We start from the raw sequence: 22,295 nt of genomic DNA, 5'->3' as shown, positions 1-22,295 counted from the left end.
TGCTGTGATTTCCTAATTCCTTCTTATTTCTTTAGACAAGCCCTCTCTCCTACCTAATGTTCTGCTTTCTGAGCTGAGCCTGGGAAGAAGTGAAAACCAGCACTTATTGCTAAGAGCAAAGTAATCCCCAGGTATCATTCTGCCCAACTGTGAGGACCGTTCCTTATCTGAATAAGAAACCATATAAGTGCCTGGTTTAGAAACAGCAAAGATCGACATCAGAGCAAGGCAGAGAAGGGTTCCTGGCAATGTTCAGTGTCATGTTCTCAGATATAAGACATATCCTACCCTCAGTGGGACAGAAATAAAAGATGGTTCTACCAGGGAGTTCGGGCTGGAGCCTTTGGATCATATCAATAACAAATGTTTATTGTACCCTTGCTTTGTGCCAGTTTTTTCTCTAGCTGATAATGGTGTTGAACATGAAAAATATAGTTCCTGCTCCATGAAGCTACCAGAGAAGACAGATATTTAAATAAACTATTACTACTAAATCAATAAAATGCCAAGTACTGAGTAATACAAAGTATTGTAATGGCAGAAAATGGGGGTCTGCTTTATTCTGAGTGATCAGAGAAGGCTTGGTTTCCATGGGAAATGGGACATGAACTGACATTTCCAGTAATAGTCAAGATGCAGGGTAAGAACAAATGCTGTGGTTAGAGAGCTGCATGTTTGGCAAGTAGAGCAGAAGTTGAGAGCAGAGAGAATGGAAGGGATGGAAGGCTGGAGAGGTGACTAGGGGCCAGCCACCTCCTTCCATTACTGCAGCTCTAGAGGAGCCAGCTGTAAGGAAGAAAGGCCTGCAACATAAGGGGTTGGGAGGGATATTTTAAGGGTTGTCTAATCAAGTGGCTTTTAGTGCTGTCTCTTCTCCAGCACTTATTTTGGAATTTAGTAGGGTTATTTTTGTTACATTTGGTGATATTGGTGTGGTTGCTACTAACATTGTGAAGGGGAGCCAGGATGCCACAAACCCTGCAATGCACAAGACAGTCTTGCCTGTTGAAAAAGTTTTCAGACTTTCAGATGTCTTGGTGGATGGTCATGTAGGTGAAAATCTTATTTATAGCTTACCTGAATCTAGAACCTAATTCTTTGCTGGATACACACAATGTATTTTTGCAGTTTTAACATATGCTGACATTACTGGAATCAGTAATGTAACTAACCTCTAATCAAGAGAACATTGTCTTGTATTTCACTGAGACCTTTATCAAAAAGTATTCACTATTTTGGATCATGTTTTTAAGATTTTTGAAGCACCGAAAGACAGCTTTGTGGCTGTAGCATTGAGACAAATTCTATGTATGATGGCAAAGATCTGACCCATGTCATTAGGTCTCCTTATTGTAGTCATGACGAAGAATTTGCATATCAAGTGGTATTATTTTATTACAAATTATATTCCTTTATTTCTTTTTTATTACATTTGGGCATAACTAGTTTAAAAATGTAAGTCACTATTAATGATTTTCTAGGCCATTATTTATGAGTTTCATGGCAGGAATAAAGTGGACATTATGAAATATTTACTTAAGAAGGGGGTACTAGGTCTGACAGTGTGAGATGCACTGGTCCAGTTCACCTGGTTGCACCTACAGTTTTACCAAGACACAAGTTCCCAGCACCACTTCCTATATTGCCCCCCCCCCAAGGTATTCATTTCCTAATTCCTTATTTCTTTAGATAAGCCCTCGGCTTCTACCTAAAGGTTAGCTTTCTGAGGCTGGGAAGAAGTGAAAATCAGCAATTATTGTCAAGAGGAATTGTGGGGATTTAAGTATTGAAGGTTGGGTTGTTTGTGGGGTTTTTTTTTGTATTCGGTATTAGGGCTTTTGCATTGAGCTACACCTCCAGACCTTTTTAAAACTGTTTGCTTTGAGACTGGGTCTTGCTAAGTCTCTAATTTGCCCAAATTGGGCTCGAATTTGCGATCTTTCTGCCTCAGCCTTCCAGAGTGCCAGAAATACAAGGTGGAGCCCCCACGCCCGGCTTGGACCCTGCCTCTTGCCCTTCCTGGACCCTCAAGGTGTAACCGTCCCCAGAAGTAACCGCCCCGAGGGAGATAGGCAAAGGGGAGAAGAGCACAAAGTGGGTCGCTAGTACTCCAGCCTCAGGAGGCGGGGCAAGAGCACCACCGAGAAGGAGAGATGCTGCTCCTAGAGAGTCCAGGCGCGCCTGGTGACGCACTTCCGGCCGCGCCGTGGAGCGGCCTGCTGCAGAGGTGAGTTGGTGCAGTGGTGCCTAGCCTCTGGGCCGGTTCAGGATGCTCTTCCACGCTGGGTAGAGCTGCTTCTCTCACAGCCAGCGCTGTCCCTGAGGCTGAGCCTACGAGAGGGAGCAGGGCGGCGCTCCGGGGTCCTCTTCTTCCCTCCTCCACTCCTGCTTTGGACCTGGTGATCAAATATGAACCATGGAAGTCGAAGTCTAGCCGACACGCCCCGAGCATCTGGCCCTTGATCTATTCGGGAAAGATGTGTCGGTACAGCCGGAGGGCGGAATGTTTGCGGGGGCGTAGTGGTCCGAGGTGATATCAAGTCTTTCGACCTGTTGCAGTCATGGGGGCTTACACGCATTCCAAGTTTGGACTGAGTGCGAACCCCTTACCTCCACTCCGCTGCTGACATAGGGTCATGAATCAGGGACGAGAGGGAGCACAGAAAAAGCAGAGCCTCCCCAAGCCATTTAGGAGCAGAATAAGCCTTTTGGAGGGCACACTCTGCTGGAGCAATGGCAGGACCCAAAGGCAACTTGACCCTACTTCTCACCGACTATGTGGTAACAGTGACCTGGGAATGACTTTGTGAAATGAAGCTTCTCTAGGAAGGCTGCGTTTGAGCTTGCAGATTGTTTGAATTTGTTTAAATTTTACTGATTAGAGTGTTGTGACCTTGTGGAGAGACTTTGTTGTAAACTAAGAAGCCTAAGTTTTATTGGGTAATTTTTGGTCCTTTGCTAACCACTTGTTACTGGTCTCTGTCTGGTTTAGGATTTTTTTTTTTTGTATGATGATTGGATACGATCTTAAAAGGTATGTTAGGCTTGATGGACATCTGGCCTGTATTAAATCATAAGGCTGGGAATGAGGCCGAACGGAGTCTTGTAGATTTCCTTGCCTTTTTGTAGTTTCCATACTTGATAACTCTGCCTTTTTTTTTTTTTTTTGGTACCAGGGATCGAACTTGGGACCTTGGGGTTACAAGGCAGGCGCCGGAATCACTGAACTAAATCCCCACCAGCCCCTCTGCCTACTTTCTTTTGGGACCATAAAAGGCTTGTGTAATCTCTTCACAGTAGGACCATGGCTTTCAGTGAATTCTCCTAGGACCATGTCCTTTGGGATTACATGTTGTTAAGCTGAGTTTATGTTCCTGGGGTGTGGTCATTGTGTTGGCCCAGAATAAATCATTTTCTTAGATTTTGTTTTTGTTTTTCTTTTCTGAGACAAGGTCTCACTGAGTAGCCCAGTCTGGCCTTGAACCTCCTCCTGCCTCAGCTTCCTGAGTGCTGGAATTACAGCTGTGTGCTGCCATGCCCAGCTTAGAATTGTTAATTGTTTTTGTGTCAGCACCTTCCACAATATAGTTATGAATTTGCTCGGTTATAGAATAACAAAATAATTACAATATTGCTAAAACAAATTTCCTACCTATAGCACAGTATTTGGATACAAGACATTTTATCTTTAGCCTTACAGTAATTAGTTAAAATACTGTTTTCCAGAATTACTTGGTTCTTGACATTCTCAGTACTTCATTATGGTTTTGTTATTCAATTGTAGTAAGGCTTATTGGTTGTTTCTATTACATTTATTACATTTTAGGTCCTCCCCTCCACCCCGTCCTAGTTGGGGTGTGAGTGTGTGTGTGTGTGTATTTAAGACTGTATAAAGCCAACACAACTGTAATCTCTGTTACTTGGGTATTTTAGGAGGGTGGGCAAAGTAGGAGCACAAATTCAAAGGCACCCTAAACACCTTAGCCAGACCTATCTCCAAAACAAAACCCAGGGCTGGGGTGTGGGGGGGTGTTGCTTATTGCCACAGCTCTTGTCTATCATATGGTAGGCCCTAGCTTCACCCCCTAGTACAGTGGTACCTTAGTACTTCTTGTTAGTTGATCGTGGGAGGCACAAGTACCAAATTTTGGCTGGAGAGGGTAGCAAGTCACAAGGCAGTTGACATAAGTTCTAGATTTTGCACCAAGTACCAAACAGATGAAGAGCACTGGGACAAAATGTGTCAAGTCCCAAATTTGAGGAGATTCAAAGCATTCAAATACTGAGGTGTGACTGTACTGCCAAAAATGAGAGAGAGAGAGAGAGACTGAGAGAGACTGAGTCAGAATGAGTATCTGTGGACACACCACTAAATTAAGAAAGAACATTTCCTATACTGCTTCATCTATGTGTTCCTCATCCAACTCCTAGCCTCCCACCCCTAGAGGTAATAAATATTTGGAATTTATTGTTAATCATAGCCTCTTTAAAAATGTATAACATATGCTTGTCACTGTAAAAAATTTGTTATTTATTTGTAGTACTGAGGCTTGAACCTAAGGCCTTGCCACTGAGTTACATCCCCAACCCTTTATTTATTTATTTTAAAATTTTGAGACAAGGTCTTGCTAAGTTGCCCAGGCTGGGCTCAAACAGTTTTTAGTTTGCTTTTGAACTTTGTAAAAGTGGCATCACAGTGTGTATCATCATCTGGTACTTGCATAATATAATATGTTCCTAAATTTACTCACCTGTAGCTGATGAGTTATAGTCCATTGTAAAAGCAGTACAGTTGGTGTATTCTTATTGGATATGTGGGTTTTCAGTAGGGTATAAGTTTTAAAATTAGGGCGGGAGATTTAGCTCAGTGGTTCCACCACCTGCCTTGCAAGCGTAAGGACATGAGTTCGATCCCCGGTACCCAAAACAAACAAAAAAAATTAGGTATTAATATTGATTTTTTTTCAAACACCTTTGGCATCTATTGAGATGGATAGTATGTTTATCTTTCTTTGGCTTTTTCCCCCCTTTGGCTTATTAATGTACAAAACAATTGGTAGAGTTGATTCATTAGATTCAAATGAGGTCATATATTCTTCTATCACAGAATAAGTTTTCTTTTTAAACATTATAGAATATGTTTTAAAATGACACTAGCCAAAAAAAAAGCCTCAAAAATCTATAACATAGAAGTTAATAGATCAGTTTATTTATTTATTTATTTTATTAAATTCTTTTATTGGTACATTGTAGGTATACAACACAATTACATTTCTCATTGGGAATTGTACTTTTACATAATGCATCTTGGTTCTTATTTTTTCCCCATTCCTAGCCCTCCCTTCACCCCCTCCACTCTTCCCTATTTACAAAGACTTTATTTCCATTTTTTCCATCTCTCAGCATTTTTTCTTTCCCTTCTTTCCTTTCCCCTGCCCCTCCCACTACCCCTACCCCTTTGGACCTGTTCTTCCTATTTTGCATTATCGATTATTCATTCTAATCATTGGTACATTTTAGGTATACAATATAATGACATTCATCATTGGAAATTTGCACCTTTACATAGTCTCTCTTGGTTCTTATTTTTCACCCTTGCCCAGCCCTCCCTTCGACCCCTCCAGTCCTCCCTATTTACAAAGATTTTGTTCCTATTTTTCCATTTTCTCATATTAATCCCATTCCCTTCTATCCTTTCCCCTAGCCCTCCCACTTCCTTCCCCTTTGCCCCTTTTCTTCCTATTTCACATTACCTATTATACATTTTAGTCCTTATTTACACTTTCAGTTTCTCACACCAGAGAAACTAATCGGTATTTATACATGTGTGTCCTATTTATTTCGCTTAAGAGTATCACCTCAATGTGCATCCACTTAGCTATAAATGTCTCTAATTTCTCATTTTTTATGGCTGAGTAGTACTCCATTTTATTTAAAAAAACACATTTTCTTTATCCAGTCTCCAGTTGATGGGCATTTGGGCTGTTTCCAAGTTTTAGCTATCACAAACTGTGCTGCTGTGAACACAGGTGCACATATATGACTGTGGTATGATTCTTTTAATTCTTTGGGGAGGATCCCCAGCAGTGGAATAGCGAGGTCAAATGGGACTTCAAGTCCTAGTTCTTTGAGGTATCTCCATATTGATTTCCACAGTGCTTGCATCAGTCTACACTTCCACCAGCAGTGGAACAGGATTCGTCTTGCCCCACAGACCCGCCAGCATTTGTTATTGGTTGATTTCATGATAGCAGCCATTCTTTCTGGAGTGAAGTGGAATCTCAGTGTTGTTTTCATTTGCATCTCTCGAATGACAGGTGATGTTGAACATGTTTTCATGTATTTATTTGCTATTTCTACTTCTTTGTCTGAGAAATGCCTGTTCATTTCAGATGCCCACTTTCGGATTGGGTCTTTAAATTTGGGAGGTCTGATCTTTTGAAGTTCTTTATAGATTCGAGATAGTAGACCTTTGTCTGAGGAAGAGCAGGTGAAGATTTTTTCCCACGTTGTGGGTTGTCTCTTCACACTGCTGGTGGTTTCTCTTGCTGTGCAGAAGCTTTTTAATAAGAAGAGATCCCACTTGTTGATTGTTTGTGGTAGTTCATGGGCAACTGAGGTTTTGTTCATAAAATCTTTTCCTACACCAGTGTCTTCAAGGGTTCTACCTAACCTCTGTTCCAATTGGTTCAGAATTTCTATTTTAATATTTAGATCTTTAATCCATTTTGATTTTAGTTTAGTGCATGGTGAGAGATATCGGTCTAGTCTTAATCTTTGGCAAGTTGAAGCCCAATTTTTCCAGCACCATTTATTAAAGAGGGTATCTTTCCTCCAGTGAGGATGTTTGGCTCCTTTATCGAAGATGAGATGGCTGAGTGTGTCTGGCATTGTTTCTGCATCTTCTAATCTGTTCCACTGGTCCTCAGGTCGGTTTCTTTGCCAGTACTATGCTGTTTTTATCACAGTAGCTTTGTAGTATAGTTGCAGGTTGGGGATTGTGATACCCCCTGCCATGTCTCTGTTACCTAGAATTGCTTTTGCTATTCTGGGTCTCTTGTTCCAAATAAATTTTTGGATTGTTTTCTCAAGGTTCATGAAATATGCTGCTGGGATCTCAAATGGAATTGCATTGAATCTATATAGCAGTTTTGGAAGTATGGCCATTTTCACTCTATTAATCCTTCCTACCCAGGAGCAGGGAATGTCTGTCCATTTTCTGATATCATCTTCAATCTCTCTTTTCAGAGTGCCATAGTTTTCAGAGAAGAGGTCTTTGATTTCTTTCATTAGCTTAATTCCTAGGTATTTCAGTTTTTTGTGAAATAAAATACTAGCTATTTTGAAAGGAATTATTTGCCCTATTTCTCTCTCAGTGAGTCTGTCATTTGTCTAGAAGAAAGCTATTGATTTTTGTGTGTGGACCTTGTAACCAGCTACTTGACTGAATTTGGTTATTAAGTCTAGAAGACTTTTGGTGGAGTTCTTGGGGTCTTCTATGTAGAGTATCATGTCATCTGCAAATAATGACAATTTGACTTCTTCATTTCCTATCTTTATTCCTTTTATTTCTTTCTCTTGTCTAATTGCCGTGGCTAATGTTTCCAGAACTATATTGAACAAGAGTGATGATAGTGGACATCCTTGTCTTGTTCCTGATTTTAGTGTGAAGGATTTCAGTTTTTGAGCATTTAGTATGATATTGGGTGTTGGATTTTCATAGATGGCTTCCATCAGTTTGAGGTAGAGACCATCTATTCCAATTTTTTGTAGGGTTTTTATCATAAATGCATGTTGGATTTTGTCAAGTGCTTTTTCTGCATCTATGGAGATAATCATATGGTTTTTGTCCTTGGCTCTATTGATATAGTGTATTACGTTGATTGATTTGTGTATGTTGAACCATCCCTGCATCCCTGGGATGAATCCCACTTGATCAGGGTGTATGATCTTCTTGATGATCTTCTGCATTCTGTCTGCCATTATCTTGTTAAGGATTTTTGCATCTGTGTTCATTAGTGAGATTGCCCTATAGTTCTCCTTTTCAGTTGGGTCTTTCTCTGCTTTGGGGATCAAAGTGATGCTTGCTTCCAGGAATGAATTTGGGAGTATTGCTTCCCTTTCAATTTCACTGAAGAGTTTAGACAGTAGTGGCAGCAGTTCCTCTCTAAATGTCTTGTAGAATTCAGCAGTGAAGCCATCAGGGCCTGGGCTTTTCTTAGTTGATAAGTTTTTAAATACATTTTCAATTTCATTCATTGATATTGGGTTGTTCAGAATTTTTAGGTCTTCTTCGTTCAACTTTGGTAATTCATATGTATCTAGGAATCTGTCCATTTCTTCTGTGTTGTCCATCTTATTGGTGTATAGGTTCTGGAAGTAGGTATTGATGATCCTCTGGATTTCTGCTGGGTCTGTTGTGATTTCACCCTTTTCATTCCTAATTGCATGGATTTGGACCTTTTCTTTCCTTTTTCTGACAAGGTTGGCTAAAGGTTTGTCAATTTTGTTGATTCTTTCAAAGAACCAACTCTTGGCTTCATTGATTTTTTGTATTGTTCTGTTAGTCTCCATTGCATTGATTTCTCCTCTGATCTTTATAATTTCCTCCCTTGTATGAGCTCTGGGGTTGTCCTGTTCTTCTTTTTCTAGAAGCTTGAGGTGCAACATCAGGGTGTTTACTTGGGCTCGTTCTGTTTTCCTAATATGCATATTCACTGCTATGAATTTCCCTTGTAAGACTGCTTTCATTGTGTCCCATAGATTCCGATATGTTGTATTGTGATTGTCATTTAATTGAAGGAACTGTCTGATTTCTTCTTTAATTTCTTCTGTGACCCATTGGTTATTGAGAAGTGTGTTGTTCAATTTCCACGTGTTTATGAAATTTTTTGAGTTTCTTTTGTTATGGATCTCCAATTTCATCACACTGTGGTCTGATAATATGCAGAGGATAACTTCAGTTCCTTTGCACTTACTTAAACATGTTGTATGTGTGAGTATGTGGTCTATTTTTGAGAATGACCCATGTGCAGCTGAGAAGAATGTGTATTCTGATTTTGTGGGGTGGAAGACTCTGTAAACATCTGTTAAGTTCATTTGTTCAAGAGTTCGATTGAGTTCTAGTATTTCATTACTTATTTTTTGTCTAGTTGATCTATCTATTTGTGACAGTGGGGTGTTGAGGTCCCCCACTACAATTGTATTAGTGCATATATGACTTTTCATGTCCATTAGTATTTGTTTTATATAGTTGTGTGCACTAGTGTTTGGTGCGTAGATATTTATGATTGTCATCTCTTCCTCTTGGATTGTTCCTTTTGCAAGAATGTAGTGTCCTTCTTCATCTCTCTTAATCAGTGTTGATTTGAAATCTACTTGATCTGCAAAGAGGATAGCTACTTCTGATTTTTTTCGGGTTCCCATCACATGGAGTATTGTTTTCCACCCTTTAACTTTCAGTCTGTGAGTTTCATTTTTAATTGTGTTTCTTGTATGCAGCATATTGTTGGATCTTGCTTCTTGACCCATTCTGCCAGTCTATTTCTTTTGATTGGTGAATTGAGACCGTTAACATTGATGGTTATAACTGAAACATATTGACTTGTCATTGTCATGACTTTTTCTTTCTGTTGGGTTCTCCCCCTTTACATTTAATTTCTTGTCAAGCCAGATGGGTTCATTCCGCTTTGCTTCCTGGAGTTGTGATCCTCAATGTCTGTTCCTAGGATATTGTGTAAAATTCTTTGGAGTGCTGGTTTGGTATTCATGAAGTTCCTAAGGTGCTCTTTGTCATGAAAGTATCTTATTTCTCCATCCATTTTGAAAGATAGTTTTTCAGGGTACATCAATCTGGGTTGGAGGCTGTTTTCTTTTAGGGCTTGGAATATGTCACTCCAAGCTCTTCTTGCCTTGATGGTTTGTGTTGAGAAGTCTGCTGTGATTCTGATGGGCTTTCCTTTGTATGTGATTTGTTTCTTTTCCCTAACTGCTTGTAGAACTTTGTTCTTCTGTTGAGTTTCTGGAATCTTAACAATTATATGCCTATGTGTAGATTTGTTTTGATCAAGGCTATTTGGAGTCCTATATGCCTCACTTATCTGTATGTCAAGCTCTTTTCCCCTGCTTGGGAAGTTTTCTGCCATTATTTCTGTGAAGAGATTTTTTTTATGTCATCTGCACTCTCTCCTGTTTCTTCATTGACTCCAATCAGTCTTATGTTATTCTTCTTTGCATCATCTAGCAGCTGGTGGATTGATTTCTCATGTTCCCTTATAATTTTGAAGCAGCTTTTCTTTTCCTGGTCACTAATTGCAATCTTATCTTCTATGTCTGAAATTCTGTCCTCACATTGGCTCATTCTGCTGTGTAGACTTTTAATGGAGTTTTTCATGTCCTGGAAATCTATTTGCATCTGTTTCATGGATTCCATTTGTTTCTTATGTTGGGATTCCATCATGTTCCTCAGCTCCTCTCTAGATTTATTAATCATGTCTTGCACTAAAGGCACAATGTCTCTTGTTACCTGAGAAATTATTTCTGATTTCATTTTTTCCAGATCCCCTTTTGTAGCCACTTCAGTGGGTCCAGGTGGTTGAGTATCAGAGTGTTCCATCTCATTTCCCTTTGAGGTTGCTGTAGGTGATCTGGAAGTCTGGTTTTGAGACTTATTTATTTGTTTTCTCATTTCTACTGGGGGGGCTGTTGGTGCCTGCACGGATTACCTTCTTTGAGCTGGGACAGGGGCCGGGAGCAGCATTAGGGATGGTAGCCCCAAAGCCCTTTCCTGTGGGCTGTGTGCAGCGGGAGGGATGGTGGCCGGGAAGCCCCTTCCTCTGGGCCAGGAGCAGCGGGACAGAAGGTGGCCCAAAAGCCCTTTCCTCTGGGCTGGGAGCAGTGGGAGGGATAGTGGCCGCAAGCCCCTTCCTCTGGACTGGGAGCAGTGGGATGGCGGCTCAGAAGCCTGTACCTCTGGGCTGGGAGCAGCAGGACTCAGTATCGTCGTCTGGTGGTCCGGTTTCCTCTGCATCTTTGTAGTGTGGAATCAGGTGGCTGTACAGAGGAGTGGGGAGGAGGGGTCCAGTGGATTGTTTCTGGGGTTCCGCGCCACATCAGTTTATTTAAATGTACAGTAAAGCCAGAACTTACAAGCAGAGAAAAAATAAGCAGTACATATTAGTTCAGAGATAAAATTGCAGAGTGGTTATAAAATAGTAATTAAAATGTGAACTCTAAAAACTTCTGGAATGTGGCTAATAGTGTATCCAGAGGAAAATTTATGGGTTATAGGCTTTAGTTGCCAAATGAGAGAGAAGGAAAATAAATGAATAAATCACAATTTCAGCAAGGTAGGAAATGTTTTAAAAGGATAAAAGAAAAAGCCTGTTGTAGTGTAGCTTCTCCTAAAGGCAGAACGTGGAACAAAGATTTATGTGTAGGAATTTATGTAGGAGTGTGGTCACAGGGACAGAGTGAAGGACATAGGGAGGAAAACTGAGAAAGGAAATCCTATTAAAAGAAAAACTTGGGGGCTGGGGATTTAGCTCAGTGGTTCCAGCGCCTGCCTATCAAGCGCAAGGATCTGAGTTCGATCCCCGGTACCAAAAAAAAAAAGAAAAACTTTCTCCGGGGATTTAGCTCAGTGGTTTTGGCACCTGCCTCACAAGCACAAGATCCCGAGTTCAATCCGTGGTACCAAACAAAAAAAAAATAAAATAAAAACTTTAAACAAATTAAATCTAACAATTCAGTTGAGTAAAGAACATTCAGTATTCGGGCAGTCCCTAGAACCAGGATAGGTTCTATAAAACTGGGGCTGCCATGTCCTGCTTGGTTGACACTTATAGACAGAAAAAGGTAAGTGCTGTACAGAAAACGGAAATGAGGTTCAGAGATAGCTCAGTTGATTATTACCTGGTGTTTGCTTTATTTGAACCTGGTTTGGCTGAAGCTCGGCCACTATTGTCAGATGAGACTCAGCTATATGTTAATTTAGGTTTTCTTTATGTACTGAGTCAGATTGCAGGTCATACATGTAAGAACTCAAATATGTTAGTAGGGTGGCTTTCTTAGGCCAAAGTCGTTTGATTTAACAAACCAGTAAAAGGATGCGTTGTCAGGCTGGGCCCTCAATAAGCTGGTCATCTTGTTGGGTTGTTGAGGAGCCTTGGAGTCTCAAGGATGTATCTCTGGGGGACTACAGGGGAAAACATTTTTCCATTCTGTCCCCTTGGTGAAGGGTAGCCCCAAAGACATTACCTACCATGCACTACAGGGTCCTGCAGGTGTCACACACAGGACACCAGGGAAAGCTAAGGAGGTGAACCAGGTATACATGGTATAGGTCCTTGAGGAGGTATTGGTAGGTTGTAGCTTTACAAACCTGGTTGGTGCCTCCATGGAAGTACACAAGGCAGTGATGTGGCACATTCCCAGTCAGAAGGGGGAACAGTATGAGGAGGCAGTTTATACCTCGCTTCCAGCTCTGTTTCCTCAAAGTAAGTGTGGGCTGTGCAGGAGGCTGACCTGCCAAACCTGCACAAAAGCATTGGGCTTCTTGAGGACGCTCAGGAGTTTGAAGGAACAGGCAAGATGTGGGGGAGTGCTGCGTGAATCGGGGAGTACTGCGTGACTCCCAGCCCAGCCAGTCTCATTTCTCTGAAGTCTGTTCGAGGATAATGCTGGTTTGCAGAAAATGAATTCAAAGATTGTGGTAATGTTCTGTTTCTTGAACTGAATTGTTGCTGCGTAAGTCTTTGTTCTTTTATTCTTTAGACTCTATTCTGTATACACTCTTTTGTGTGATTGTTCCAGGTATAAAATCCTGGAGTTCCTGGGAGCTACCAGCAGTGACTTAGCAAGGAGGAGTTCTGGGCACTGAGCTAGTGAGTGGATTGCTCTCTTCTTCCTCGGCAGCTCCTGTCACTCTCCTGACTAGATGCTGCCTGTCTGCACCTCAGATCTTCTGTGAGGGTCTGTGTTGCTCCAATAGGGATGGCTTGTCTCACATTTTCTCTGTTTCTCCTTAGCTCCAGCCCTTCTCTGAGAGGGACACTAGGTGATGGCAGCCAGGCTCCTCACAGCCTGGCCTCAGGTAAGCTCTGGATTCGTCAAATTGAGGTAAACTGTGAAGGGAGTTGATGAGCCTTGGGATGAAAGCCTGGGACTTGTGGGAGTGGTGTCAGGGCGGGGTTGTTGCAGAGGCTGGGACAGTGACCAGCAGAGGCTGCGGGAGAGTGAACCTAGAAGGCAGCGCACAGTCTTCTGCACACCAGGGACTCTGCTTCTCTCTACAGGAGAGCCCTTGGCAGAGGGCTCCAGGTGTGGAGGCTGCCCATAGGGGATGCTCTATGCATAGATGAGAATGAAGGTTTGAGATTCCCAGTGTCAGGGCTGTAGGAAAAGAGGAGGAGCAGATCAGGTCAGTGAGAAGGATGGCTGTGCCTTTAATTAAGGGGGAAGGAGAAGATGATGGAAATTGGTATTAGGAGAGGGGAAAAGCAGGAAGTCCTGTGGGGCAGAGTGTCCTCTTGTGTCCTTATAAAGCTGCTTGGGGTGCAATAGCTCAGACTTCAAATTTCTGGTAAAATCCTTCAGCCCTCTTCAAAAATAAACCAACAAACCAGATTTTGCATACACTTTCAGGAACATCATGGCTCCCCTGAGCCTTATCCATGGACCTCCATGGACTTCAGGTTGGGAATAATAGTCTTGGTAACATGGTTTGAGGTGTACCGTGCTACAGACTCCATACCATGCCCATTGGACAGGTTTTTTAATCCTGACATCCACTTCTGAGAGGTGCTGTATTGTATACTCATTCTGCCAAAAAGTTCATGGAATTATTATGTGATTGTAACTGCTCAGCTATATGATAGCTGTGAAGGGCCCGGGTTTTAGCTCAGTGGTTCCGTTGCCTGCTTTGCAAGTGCAAGGTCCCAAGTTTGATTCCTGGTACCAAAACAAAACAAAACAAAAACTAAATATATGATAGCTGTGAACCAATGATCAGATTTGTGACAGTTGTGTAGAATAATTTTCAAGGGAGATTCAAAAGCAAGAAAGTTAAGAAAGAATCTACTTACTTGTTCAAGTGATGTGGGTTTCATCAAGGAAAGTTGCTGGTGAGGAGGAGGAATCCAATGCAAATAATGCCTCAGACATAAAAATCTTTAGGACACAGAGTCAAAGATTTAGGGGATGAGTAGAGAAGCAGGAGGGTCAAGAATGCCCCCCAGGCTTCTAAATGAGGTTTCCTGTGTGGGTGGTGTGAACACCAGCTGAAGAATGAATTCAGGAGGAGGTGCTGACTTGCTGGGGAAAAGGGTGTTGGGATCATACAGGGAAGGCCATAGATTTTGTGCAGTAAAGTTACATGACTTATCTGAGGTTACACAAAGAGGACTCATAGAAACACCTAGAGGTTGGAATAGAATTGTTGATTGTCAAGAAGTAAATCTAGGCAGAGAGATGAGAGGCAGATCCACCAAGTGAGTCTACAAAGCTGTTACAGAAGGCTGAGATAGGCAGGAGTGTCAGCCAGGTGCTACAGCTACCCAGGAGGGAGCATTTGGGCCTGAAAGTGCCATGCAGCATCAGCCCTGAGGAGCAGAGCTTATGCTGACCACATAGCCTAGTGCCAAAAAAAGGAGAATCCAGAAGGGTGGCAGAGTAGTTGGCCAGCAGGAAAGCTGGTCTCTCTTCTTTCCCAGACCTTCTTGGAGAAAGAGTAAAAATTTGGGAGAAGATGTGGGAGAGGGCCAGAAATGCTGGGTGTTCAGGGAAACCCTGGCCTGGGTAGCTCTGAATTACCTTGGCTGACTGTGCTGGAGCCCTGATTGGGAGTCTGTGATGGGAATTAGGTGGCAGATGAGGTAGAAGCCCGGACTGTCCTTTGGGGTGGCTTCTAGTGTGAGAATGAGGGCAAGATATAGGGAGTCAGGCAGGGCTGAGGTTAGGCACAAGAGAGTTCAGACCTCGTAGAGCTGCCGTGGGAACTCCTGGTGAATTCGTCCTGAGCCTGTCAGTGAGGGAGCTGTCTAACAGAGCAGAGTTGTTTTAGGAGAATTTGCTTATGGAAATTCTTTTATCTTTTAGCCTAACTTATATTATCTTTTATAAGTGTAAAAAATAAGGTTTTTCTGCTGTGAGGGGAGTCAGATATTCCATAATTTACTCTCTTGGTGCTTTTTCGTACTTTTCCCTTGCTATTAATTATGTGATCTTTACAAGGTCCCTCCCCGAGCCCTTATACTGCCCTCTGCCCCTCACTTAGGGCCTGATCCATGGAATTGGCCCTAGGGCAGCAGGAACCTGTTGTTTCAGAAGTTGGTGACCTTTGAGGATGTGGCTGTGTACTTCACTCAGACGGAATGGGATGGCCTGTCCCCTGCACAGAGAGCCCTGTATAAGGATGTGATGCTGGAGAATTATGGACATGTGACTTCCCTAGGCAAGTCTTCTCTCTCCCTGGGATTTACACTCTACCACTGGGGTTTTCTGGGTCCCTTTTCCCTGACAGGATGGAGGTGGAATATCTGATAATCCTTCACTGAGTAGGAACCCCAGGATTGTTCCTGATCTCCTTGACAAATTCACTGGGCCAGTAAAACAAGGCACTGGTATATGCTTCTAATCTACCTTGTGGAAGCTGTGTTTTGTTTGTTTTTTTTGTTTGTTGGTTTTGTTTTGTTTTTTTTTTGTACCGGGGATAGAACTTGGGTCCTTCTGCTTTCGAGGCAGGCGGCAGAACCACCAAGCTAAATCCCCAGGCCAGGAAGCTGTGTTTTGGACACAGTCTGAAAAATAGTAGCTTCCTATTCCATGGTGGCATCTTCAGATCTCCACCTTATTTTGAGTCTTTTTAAGGATTTCAGTGGACTCTGAACATTTTAGATTCCACTTTAGGCAGACTGTCCCAGCTTGCCCTGCCTGAGATCTCCTGGGTTTGCAGTCTATACCTTTCCTAAGCCCTCCCTCCCATATCCCTTCCAAAGCTCTGGCCTTTCTCACTACCACCCTCAGTCTCTTCCAGAGCTCTTAGCTTCCCTCCCCATTGCTGAGGCAATTTGAGAAGAAGCTTAGGAACTCATCTGTGGGAGATTATTCATGTCTCTCCTCTTTCCTTCTCCTGAACCAGGGTTTCCACTTCTGAAACCGGCTGTGATCTCACACCTGGAGAGAGGAGGTGAGCTGGAGGGCCTATCTCCTCTGGCCATTGTGACTGGAACAGGCCCTCAGGGCCTCTGGACTGGTAAGGAAGGGACATAACTGCCCAGCAGCACACTGTATAAACATGCCACATTTATTGACCAGCCATACAGAGTAAAGTTAATACATTTTGATGATTTATAGATGGGTCTATTATGTCTGTTTTCATACACATTTCTGTAATTCCAACAACAGATCTTTTTTTCAAATACCTTATTCTAACTCTTTTCAGTTCTAACTTTGGAATCCTGCCTTTCTTACACAAAACTAATGGATTTAGTAATTTTTGGAGTCCTTGCTATTTTCTAAGCGCTGATCACTTAATTTGGAGGATATAGAACTAACAGCCTTTTCACACACAAAGGTGGGAGTAGTTAAAAGTGTAGTCTTTAGAGCAGGTTTTCCTATGTCCTGTTCCAACTAGATTACTTTCTAGTTATGTTACTTTGAGCCAGCTCAATTATTTGAGACCGCTGAGTTTCAGTGATCTCATCTTTGAAAGTGGGATAATAATAGTAATAATAATAATAATAATAATAATAAGGCAATACTGCTAGTCTTACAAGTTGAGGATTAAATGAGGTATCATGTATCAAATGCCCAGCATATGTGCTCAATTAAATATTTTTATTTTGGGGCATGGGGACAGAGCTGTACATAGCAGAAGTAAAGAGGAAGTAAAGAGGAATTCTGTGCTTCTCCAATGTTGATGTTAAAATGTCTCATTTGAGAGGATCTTAGAAATAAGCAGATTATCAGTGAGTAAGTTTTGGGAAGAGCCAAGAATCTACATTTCTAGTTGTAAAGTCCTTAATGATTGGATCTCATTCTTTTTTTTTTTTTTCAGTGCTAGAAATTGAACCTAGGGCCTTGCACGTGCTAGGCTGGTGCTCTACCACTGAGCTACCTCCAACTCCATTGCAGCAGATGGTCCTGAAATCTTTAAAGTCTCTTTGTAGGTCATTATGATTTTAGCTGAGACTAGAAACATTAATCTCATCCATGAATACAGGTTAATAGGATTGAGGGGTGAGGAATCATACAGGCTCTAGTTCAGGCAGAAGAGGAAGGACAAAGCATGAGGCCCATGACAGCGTAGTTGACTTTCTTTTTTAAAGCTTTCTCCTAAGCCCCATGTGGTGACTTGCATTTAAATCTCATTTGCTGGAACTCTGTCATTCTCACTGCAAGAAAAGATGGAAAATATAGACTTTTTTTTCTTATTCTTCTTAATACTGAGGGTTAAACCCAGGGCCTACACACAGCATTGTTTTGAGACAGGTTCTTGCTAAGTTACTAAGTTGTCCAAGCTGGGCTCAAAATTTCAGATCTCCTGCTTCAGCTTCCCAGAGTGCTGAGATTACAGATGTATACCACCACACTGGGCCAGAAATTTATGTCTTAATAGTTTTGGAGGCTGGAAGTCTGATATCCAAGCACAGGCAGATCTGTGTCTGGTGAGGGCCTGCTTCCTGGTTAATAGGCAGCTATCTTCTGTCTGTGTCTTCACATGGTGGAATGGAAGGGAACTCTCCATGATCTCTTAAAAGCACACTGATCTCATTCATGAGAGTCCTACCAAAGGGCCCACCTTCTAATATATTCACACAAGAGGTTAGGACTTCAACGTATAAATTGGGGGAGTAGGAGACAACAGATATTTACTTTATAGCAGCAGATAAGTATTCTTTTTTTAATTTGGAAAAGATCAATATTATTTTGAAAATGCTTTCTAGGGAAAGCCAGATAAGTTGGGTTTATTGAGGGCAGTTTTAATGAAATACTGAAGCAGGGGCCAATATTATGTATGGTTGAAGAAAAATGAAAGATGAAAAAATAGAGGCAATATTTTGGGGCCAACTTTTCGGTTGGGGACAAATGTAGAGAAAATTTGGGGACAAATATAGAGATCAGTACCTCTAAAGACTATTGAGATTATAAAAAGAATTTTAGGGAATGATCAGTTGTAGCATTAGAGGAAGAGATGGAAGGAAGGGCAAAGTTAATGCAACAGTATTCTAAAGGGGATAGGAAGAGATGGATGAAATTGGCTTTAAGCAGAGCTTTTCTAAAGTAGGGAAAAAAGAAGAATTTTGGAAAGCCTAATATTTAAGTTCTGAGGAACAAAACAAAATTCTTTTTTGCTTCCTGATGCTTCTGACACTTATCTCCAGTGTTGTCACATGTTATTAGGTCCTGTGCCTTTTCTTTCTTAAATATTTTCCACTTTTATTAACAAAGGACTCAATACCATGGGGACGAGAGTATAGAAGAGAATGGTATGATGGCTAAAATGCTGATCTGGTGGACAAGACCTGGAATTTTATGTACTGCTGACACTTTTAACAATCAACATAATGGTTAAGGCCCTGACTTAGGCAGAGTGTGATTGGTATCCTTCTTAATCATTAATTTAAAATTTATAATATTGATAAGTGCTCAAAACAGTACAGAAAGTGTCTTAAGTGGGAGGAGGGGGAGTCTACCATACTTCATATGCCAGTTAACTCAGTTCCTTATGTAATCTTTTAGATTAGAAGTTTTCTAAGCATATGCAAATATATATATGTATATATCTGTCCTTTTTTGAACACAAATGGCATCTTCTCTGTTTCTCAATTTATTTTTCCAGTAAACAGTGTGCCTTAGACAGCTTTTCATTTTGGTATATATAGATGTTATTTTACCAGCCACATATTACACATACTACATCCACTTTAAGGATGAACTTTAAGTTCTTCAACTTAGTCTGGTGATATTAATGAGCCCCTTGATTGTTTTGATCCTTTAGAGTATAGTTCTTTTTTCCTAGCATGTTTCTTATATGATATGTTGTGTTTTCTATTTTTATAGTAGATATTGATATACAGACAAACAATAATTTGACAAAGGAAATGTATGAAGAAAAAGATAGCACATCATTTGAACTTCCGAAGGACTTTTCCCTGGAAACAGACACTTTAGAAGCCTATATGCCACAGCAACAACAGGAAGTCCACTCAGCAGGAACGTTGACAAAGGAAAACAGCAATAGCATGGATGGAACAGTGAAAGATGAAACAAGCTCCATGGAGGAGTGTTCCTTTAATAACAGTACAAACTTGTTTCAGCATCATAGTATCTCCACTGAAGAGCAGCACCCTGGTTGTATAGGACTGATGAAAGCCTTCAGCTTTGACACAGAACTTATTAAGCATGAAATAATTAATACTGTGGAAAGTACTTTGAAATGTGAAAATTTTGTGGAAACCTTCACATTTGACTCTCAACCTAGTCAGCATCTAGAAAACTATACTGTAGAGAAGCCTTACCAGTGTGTGGAATGTGGCAAAGCCTTCAGTGTTAATGCAAAATTAATTTGGCATCAAAGACTTCATAGTGGGGAGAAACCCTTCAAATGTTTGGAGTGTGGGAAATGCTTCAATTACAGTTCCCATTATATCACACATCAGACAATCCACAGTGGGGAGAAGCCCTATCAATGTAAGATTTGTGGGAAAGCCTTTAGTGTTAATGGGAGTCTTAGTAGGCATCAGAGGACCCATACAGGAGAGAAACCCTATCAGTGCCAGGAGTGTGGAACTGGCTTTGGCTGTAGTTCTGCATATATTACACACCGGAGAGTCCACACTGGAGAGAAACCTTATGAGTGCAGTGATTGTGGGAAAGCTTTCAATGTTAATGCAAAATTAATTCAACATCAGAGAATCCACACTGGAGAGAAACCTTACGTGTGCAGTGAGTGTGGGAAAGGCTTCAGGTGCAGCTCCCAGCTTAGGCAGCATCAGAGTATCCATAGTGGAGAGAAACCCTATCCATGTAAAGAGTGTGGAAAAGCCTTCAATAATAATGCAAAACTCATTCAGCATCAAAGAATCCACACAGGTGAGAAACCTTATGGGTGCAATGAATGTGGAAAAGCCTTCAGTGTCAAAGGAAAGTTAATCCAGCATCAGAGAATCCACACTGGTGAGAAACCATATGGATGTAATGAATGTGGAAAAGCCTTTAGGTGTAACTCTCAGCTTCGACAGCATCTGAGGATCCATACTGGGGAGAAGCCCTATAAGTGTGATGAGTGTGGAAAGGCTTTCAGTGTTAATGCAAAACTAATGCAACATCAGAGAATTCACACTGGGGAGAAGCCTTTTGAATGTAATGAATGTGGGAAATGCTTTACTTCTAAAAGAAATCTACTTGATCATCACCGAATCCATACTGGAGAAAAGCCTTATCAGTGCACGGAATGTGGGAAAGCTTTCAGTATCAATGCCAAGTTAACTAGACATCAACGAATACATACTGGAGAAAAACCTTTCAAGTGTATGGAATGTGAGAAAGCATTCAGCTGTAGTTCTGACTATATTGTGCACCAGAGAATTCATACTGGAGAGAAACCCTTTCAGTGTAAGGAGTGTGGAAAAGCCTTCCATGTTAATGCCCATTTAATTCGACATCAGAGAAGCCACACTGGGGAGAAACCTTTCCGATGTGTGGAGTGTGGCAAAGGTTTCAGCTTTAGTTCTGACTGTATTATACACCAGACTGTCCACACTTGGAAGAAACCTTATGTGTGTAATATCTGTGGGAAAGCCTTCAGGTTTACCTTCCAACTCGGTCAGCATCAGAGTGTCCATAATGAAGGGAAATGTTAGTAATGAGAAGGATGAAGAAGCTCTGAAGGTTAATGCTGAAATAGATCATGCATCATCAGATTCACCCTGGAGGAATACTCTAGGAAGGAAATGAATGTGGCAAAGTCTTCACATGGAAACATATTTTCTGTTTTATTCAATTTTTAATGAGGAATGTATCACTAGTTAAAAAGTAATATCTAAAGGACCGGGGATTTAGCTCAGTGGTTCCACCGCCTGCCCCGCAAGCACAAGGACTCAAGTTCAATCCCCTGTACCAAAAAAACCCCAAAAACAAAACAAAAAAATAATATCTAAAAATAAATAACTTTGTTTTATACCAACAACCAGCGAGAAAATACTGAAGAAAATATCTCCTTCCCAGCAGTATCAAGAACAGATTTTCTAGAAACATTTGTTTTGTGGAACCTATATGGTGAAAATTATAATTCTCCACTGAGGGCTACCAGAGGAAGCTTGAATAGAGAGAGAGAAAAAAATTGTGTTCTTATATAGAAAAACCCATATTATAAAGATGTCTGCTCTACCTAAACTAATTTATTTCTGTTTAATTTTTGGCACAAGCATGTATTTTATAAAGAAGAAAAAGATTTCACTTTTATGAAATAGGAAACTTCAAAGTATCAGATGAATGCTAGAAACAAAATGTTGATAAATTGATCATTTGTATGTTTTTGTTTTAAATACTCCCAAATAAAGTTAAAAAGGTAAAGCATAAAAGTTGGAAATTTCTTTGTAAAATTTATGGAATAAAATTGTATCTAATATATACAGAAGTCTTACAGTTAAAGGGAAGATATGTTGCTTAATAAAAACCAGCAAGTGGGGCTGGGTAGCTCAGTGGTGCCGCTGCCTGCCTTGCAAGAGCAAGGTCCTGAGTTCAGTCCCTGGTACCACAAAAAAACACAGCAAGTGACACTAACAGCTTTAAAAAAATGTAAAAATGACTATTAAGGTAAAAAGAAGTGTTCGTCTCAGTAGTACTCCAAGGAATGAAGATTGGAATTTTTTTGACACATTTGTGTGTTATCTGTGCACATAGACTACTGTGCTCTCAAAAATGACATTTACTGTCTGTAAATAGATGCATCACATGTAAATATAAACACCATAATATATTAAAGCATTCCTATTTTGTAGTAAGTGCAACTCCTCTGCAAACGTAATTCTTGAAGTTCTGGGAGAAGGTATCTATCAACCTTGGGTTCCTACTCTTTTTAGTGCTTGTCAGGGTCCCTGGCTCTTGGAAATCTTAAGATACTCTTTAGATGAGAATCTTCCACTTCTTTAAAACAAATAAGTGAAGTTGCTATGAATGACAGTAAGTGATGAAGGTGGAGAATTGAAGAATGCATGCCCTTTCTAAAGAGGGCAGCCTCTGCTCAGCAGCTTCAAGAGACAGTTGGCAGGTATAGGATTAGTTTTCAAAAA

At 41.0% G+C, this 22,295-nt stretch overlaps 1 protein-coding gene across 1 annotated transcript; it reads left to right on the top strand.

The window, feature by feature from the left end:
- Positions 1-1,883: 1,883 nt before the first annotated feature.
- On the top strand, positions 1,884-20,810 carry Znf23 (zinc finger protein 23). Its single transcript, XM_013071503.3, is given in 6 exon segments — positions 1,884-2,227; positions 13,029-13,093; positions 15,325-15,451; positions 16,139-16,252; positions 19,063-20,576; positions 20,579-20,810. Coding segments are annotated over 5 exon segments (1,830 nt in total). The 5' UTR covers positions 1,884-2,227; positions 13,029-13,060; the 3' UTR covers positions 20,621-20,810.
- Positions 20,811-22,295: the final 1,485 nt, after the last annotated feature.

The sequence above is a fragment of the Heterocephalus glaber genome, unplaced genomic scaffold (genome assembly GCF_053883595.1).
Source record: "Heterocephalus glaber isolate CG9 unplaced genomic scaffold, H.glaber_assembly_v1.0 deba00000071, whole genome shotgun sequence".
NCBI classification, from domain to species: Eukaryota; Metazoa; Chordata; class Mammalia; order Rodentia; family Bathyergidae; genus Heterocephalus; species Heterocephalus glaber.
The sequence above is the reverse complement of the archived record's forward strand: the minus strand, read 5'-3'. Positions and strand labels throughout refer to the sequence as shown.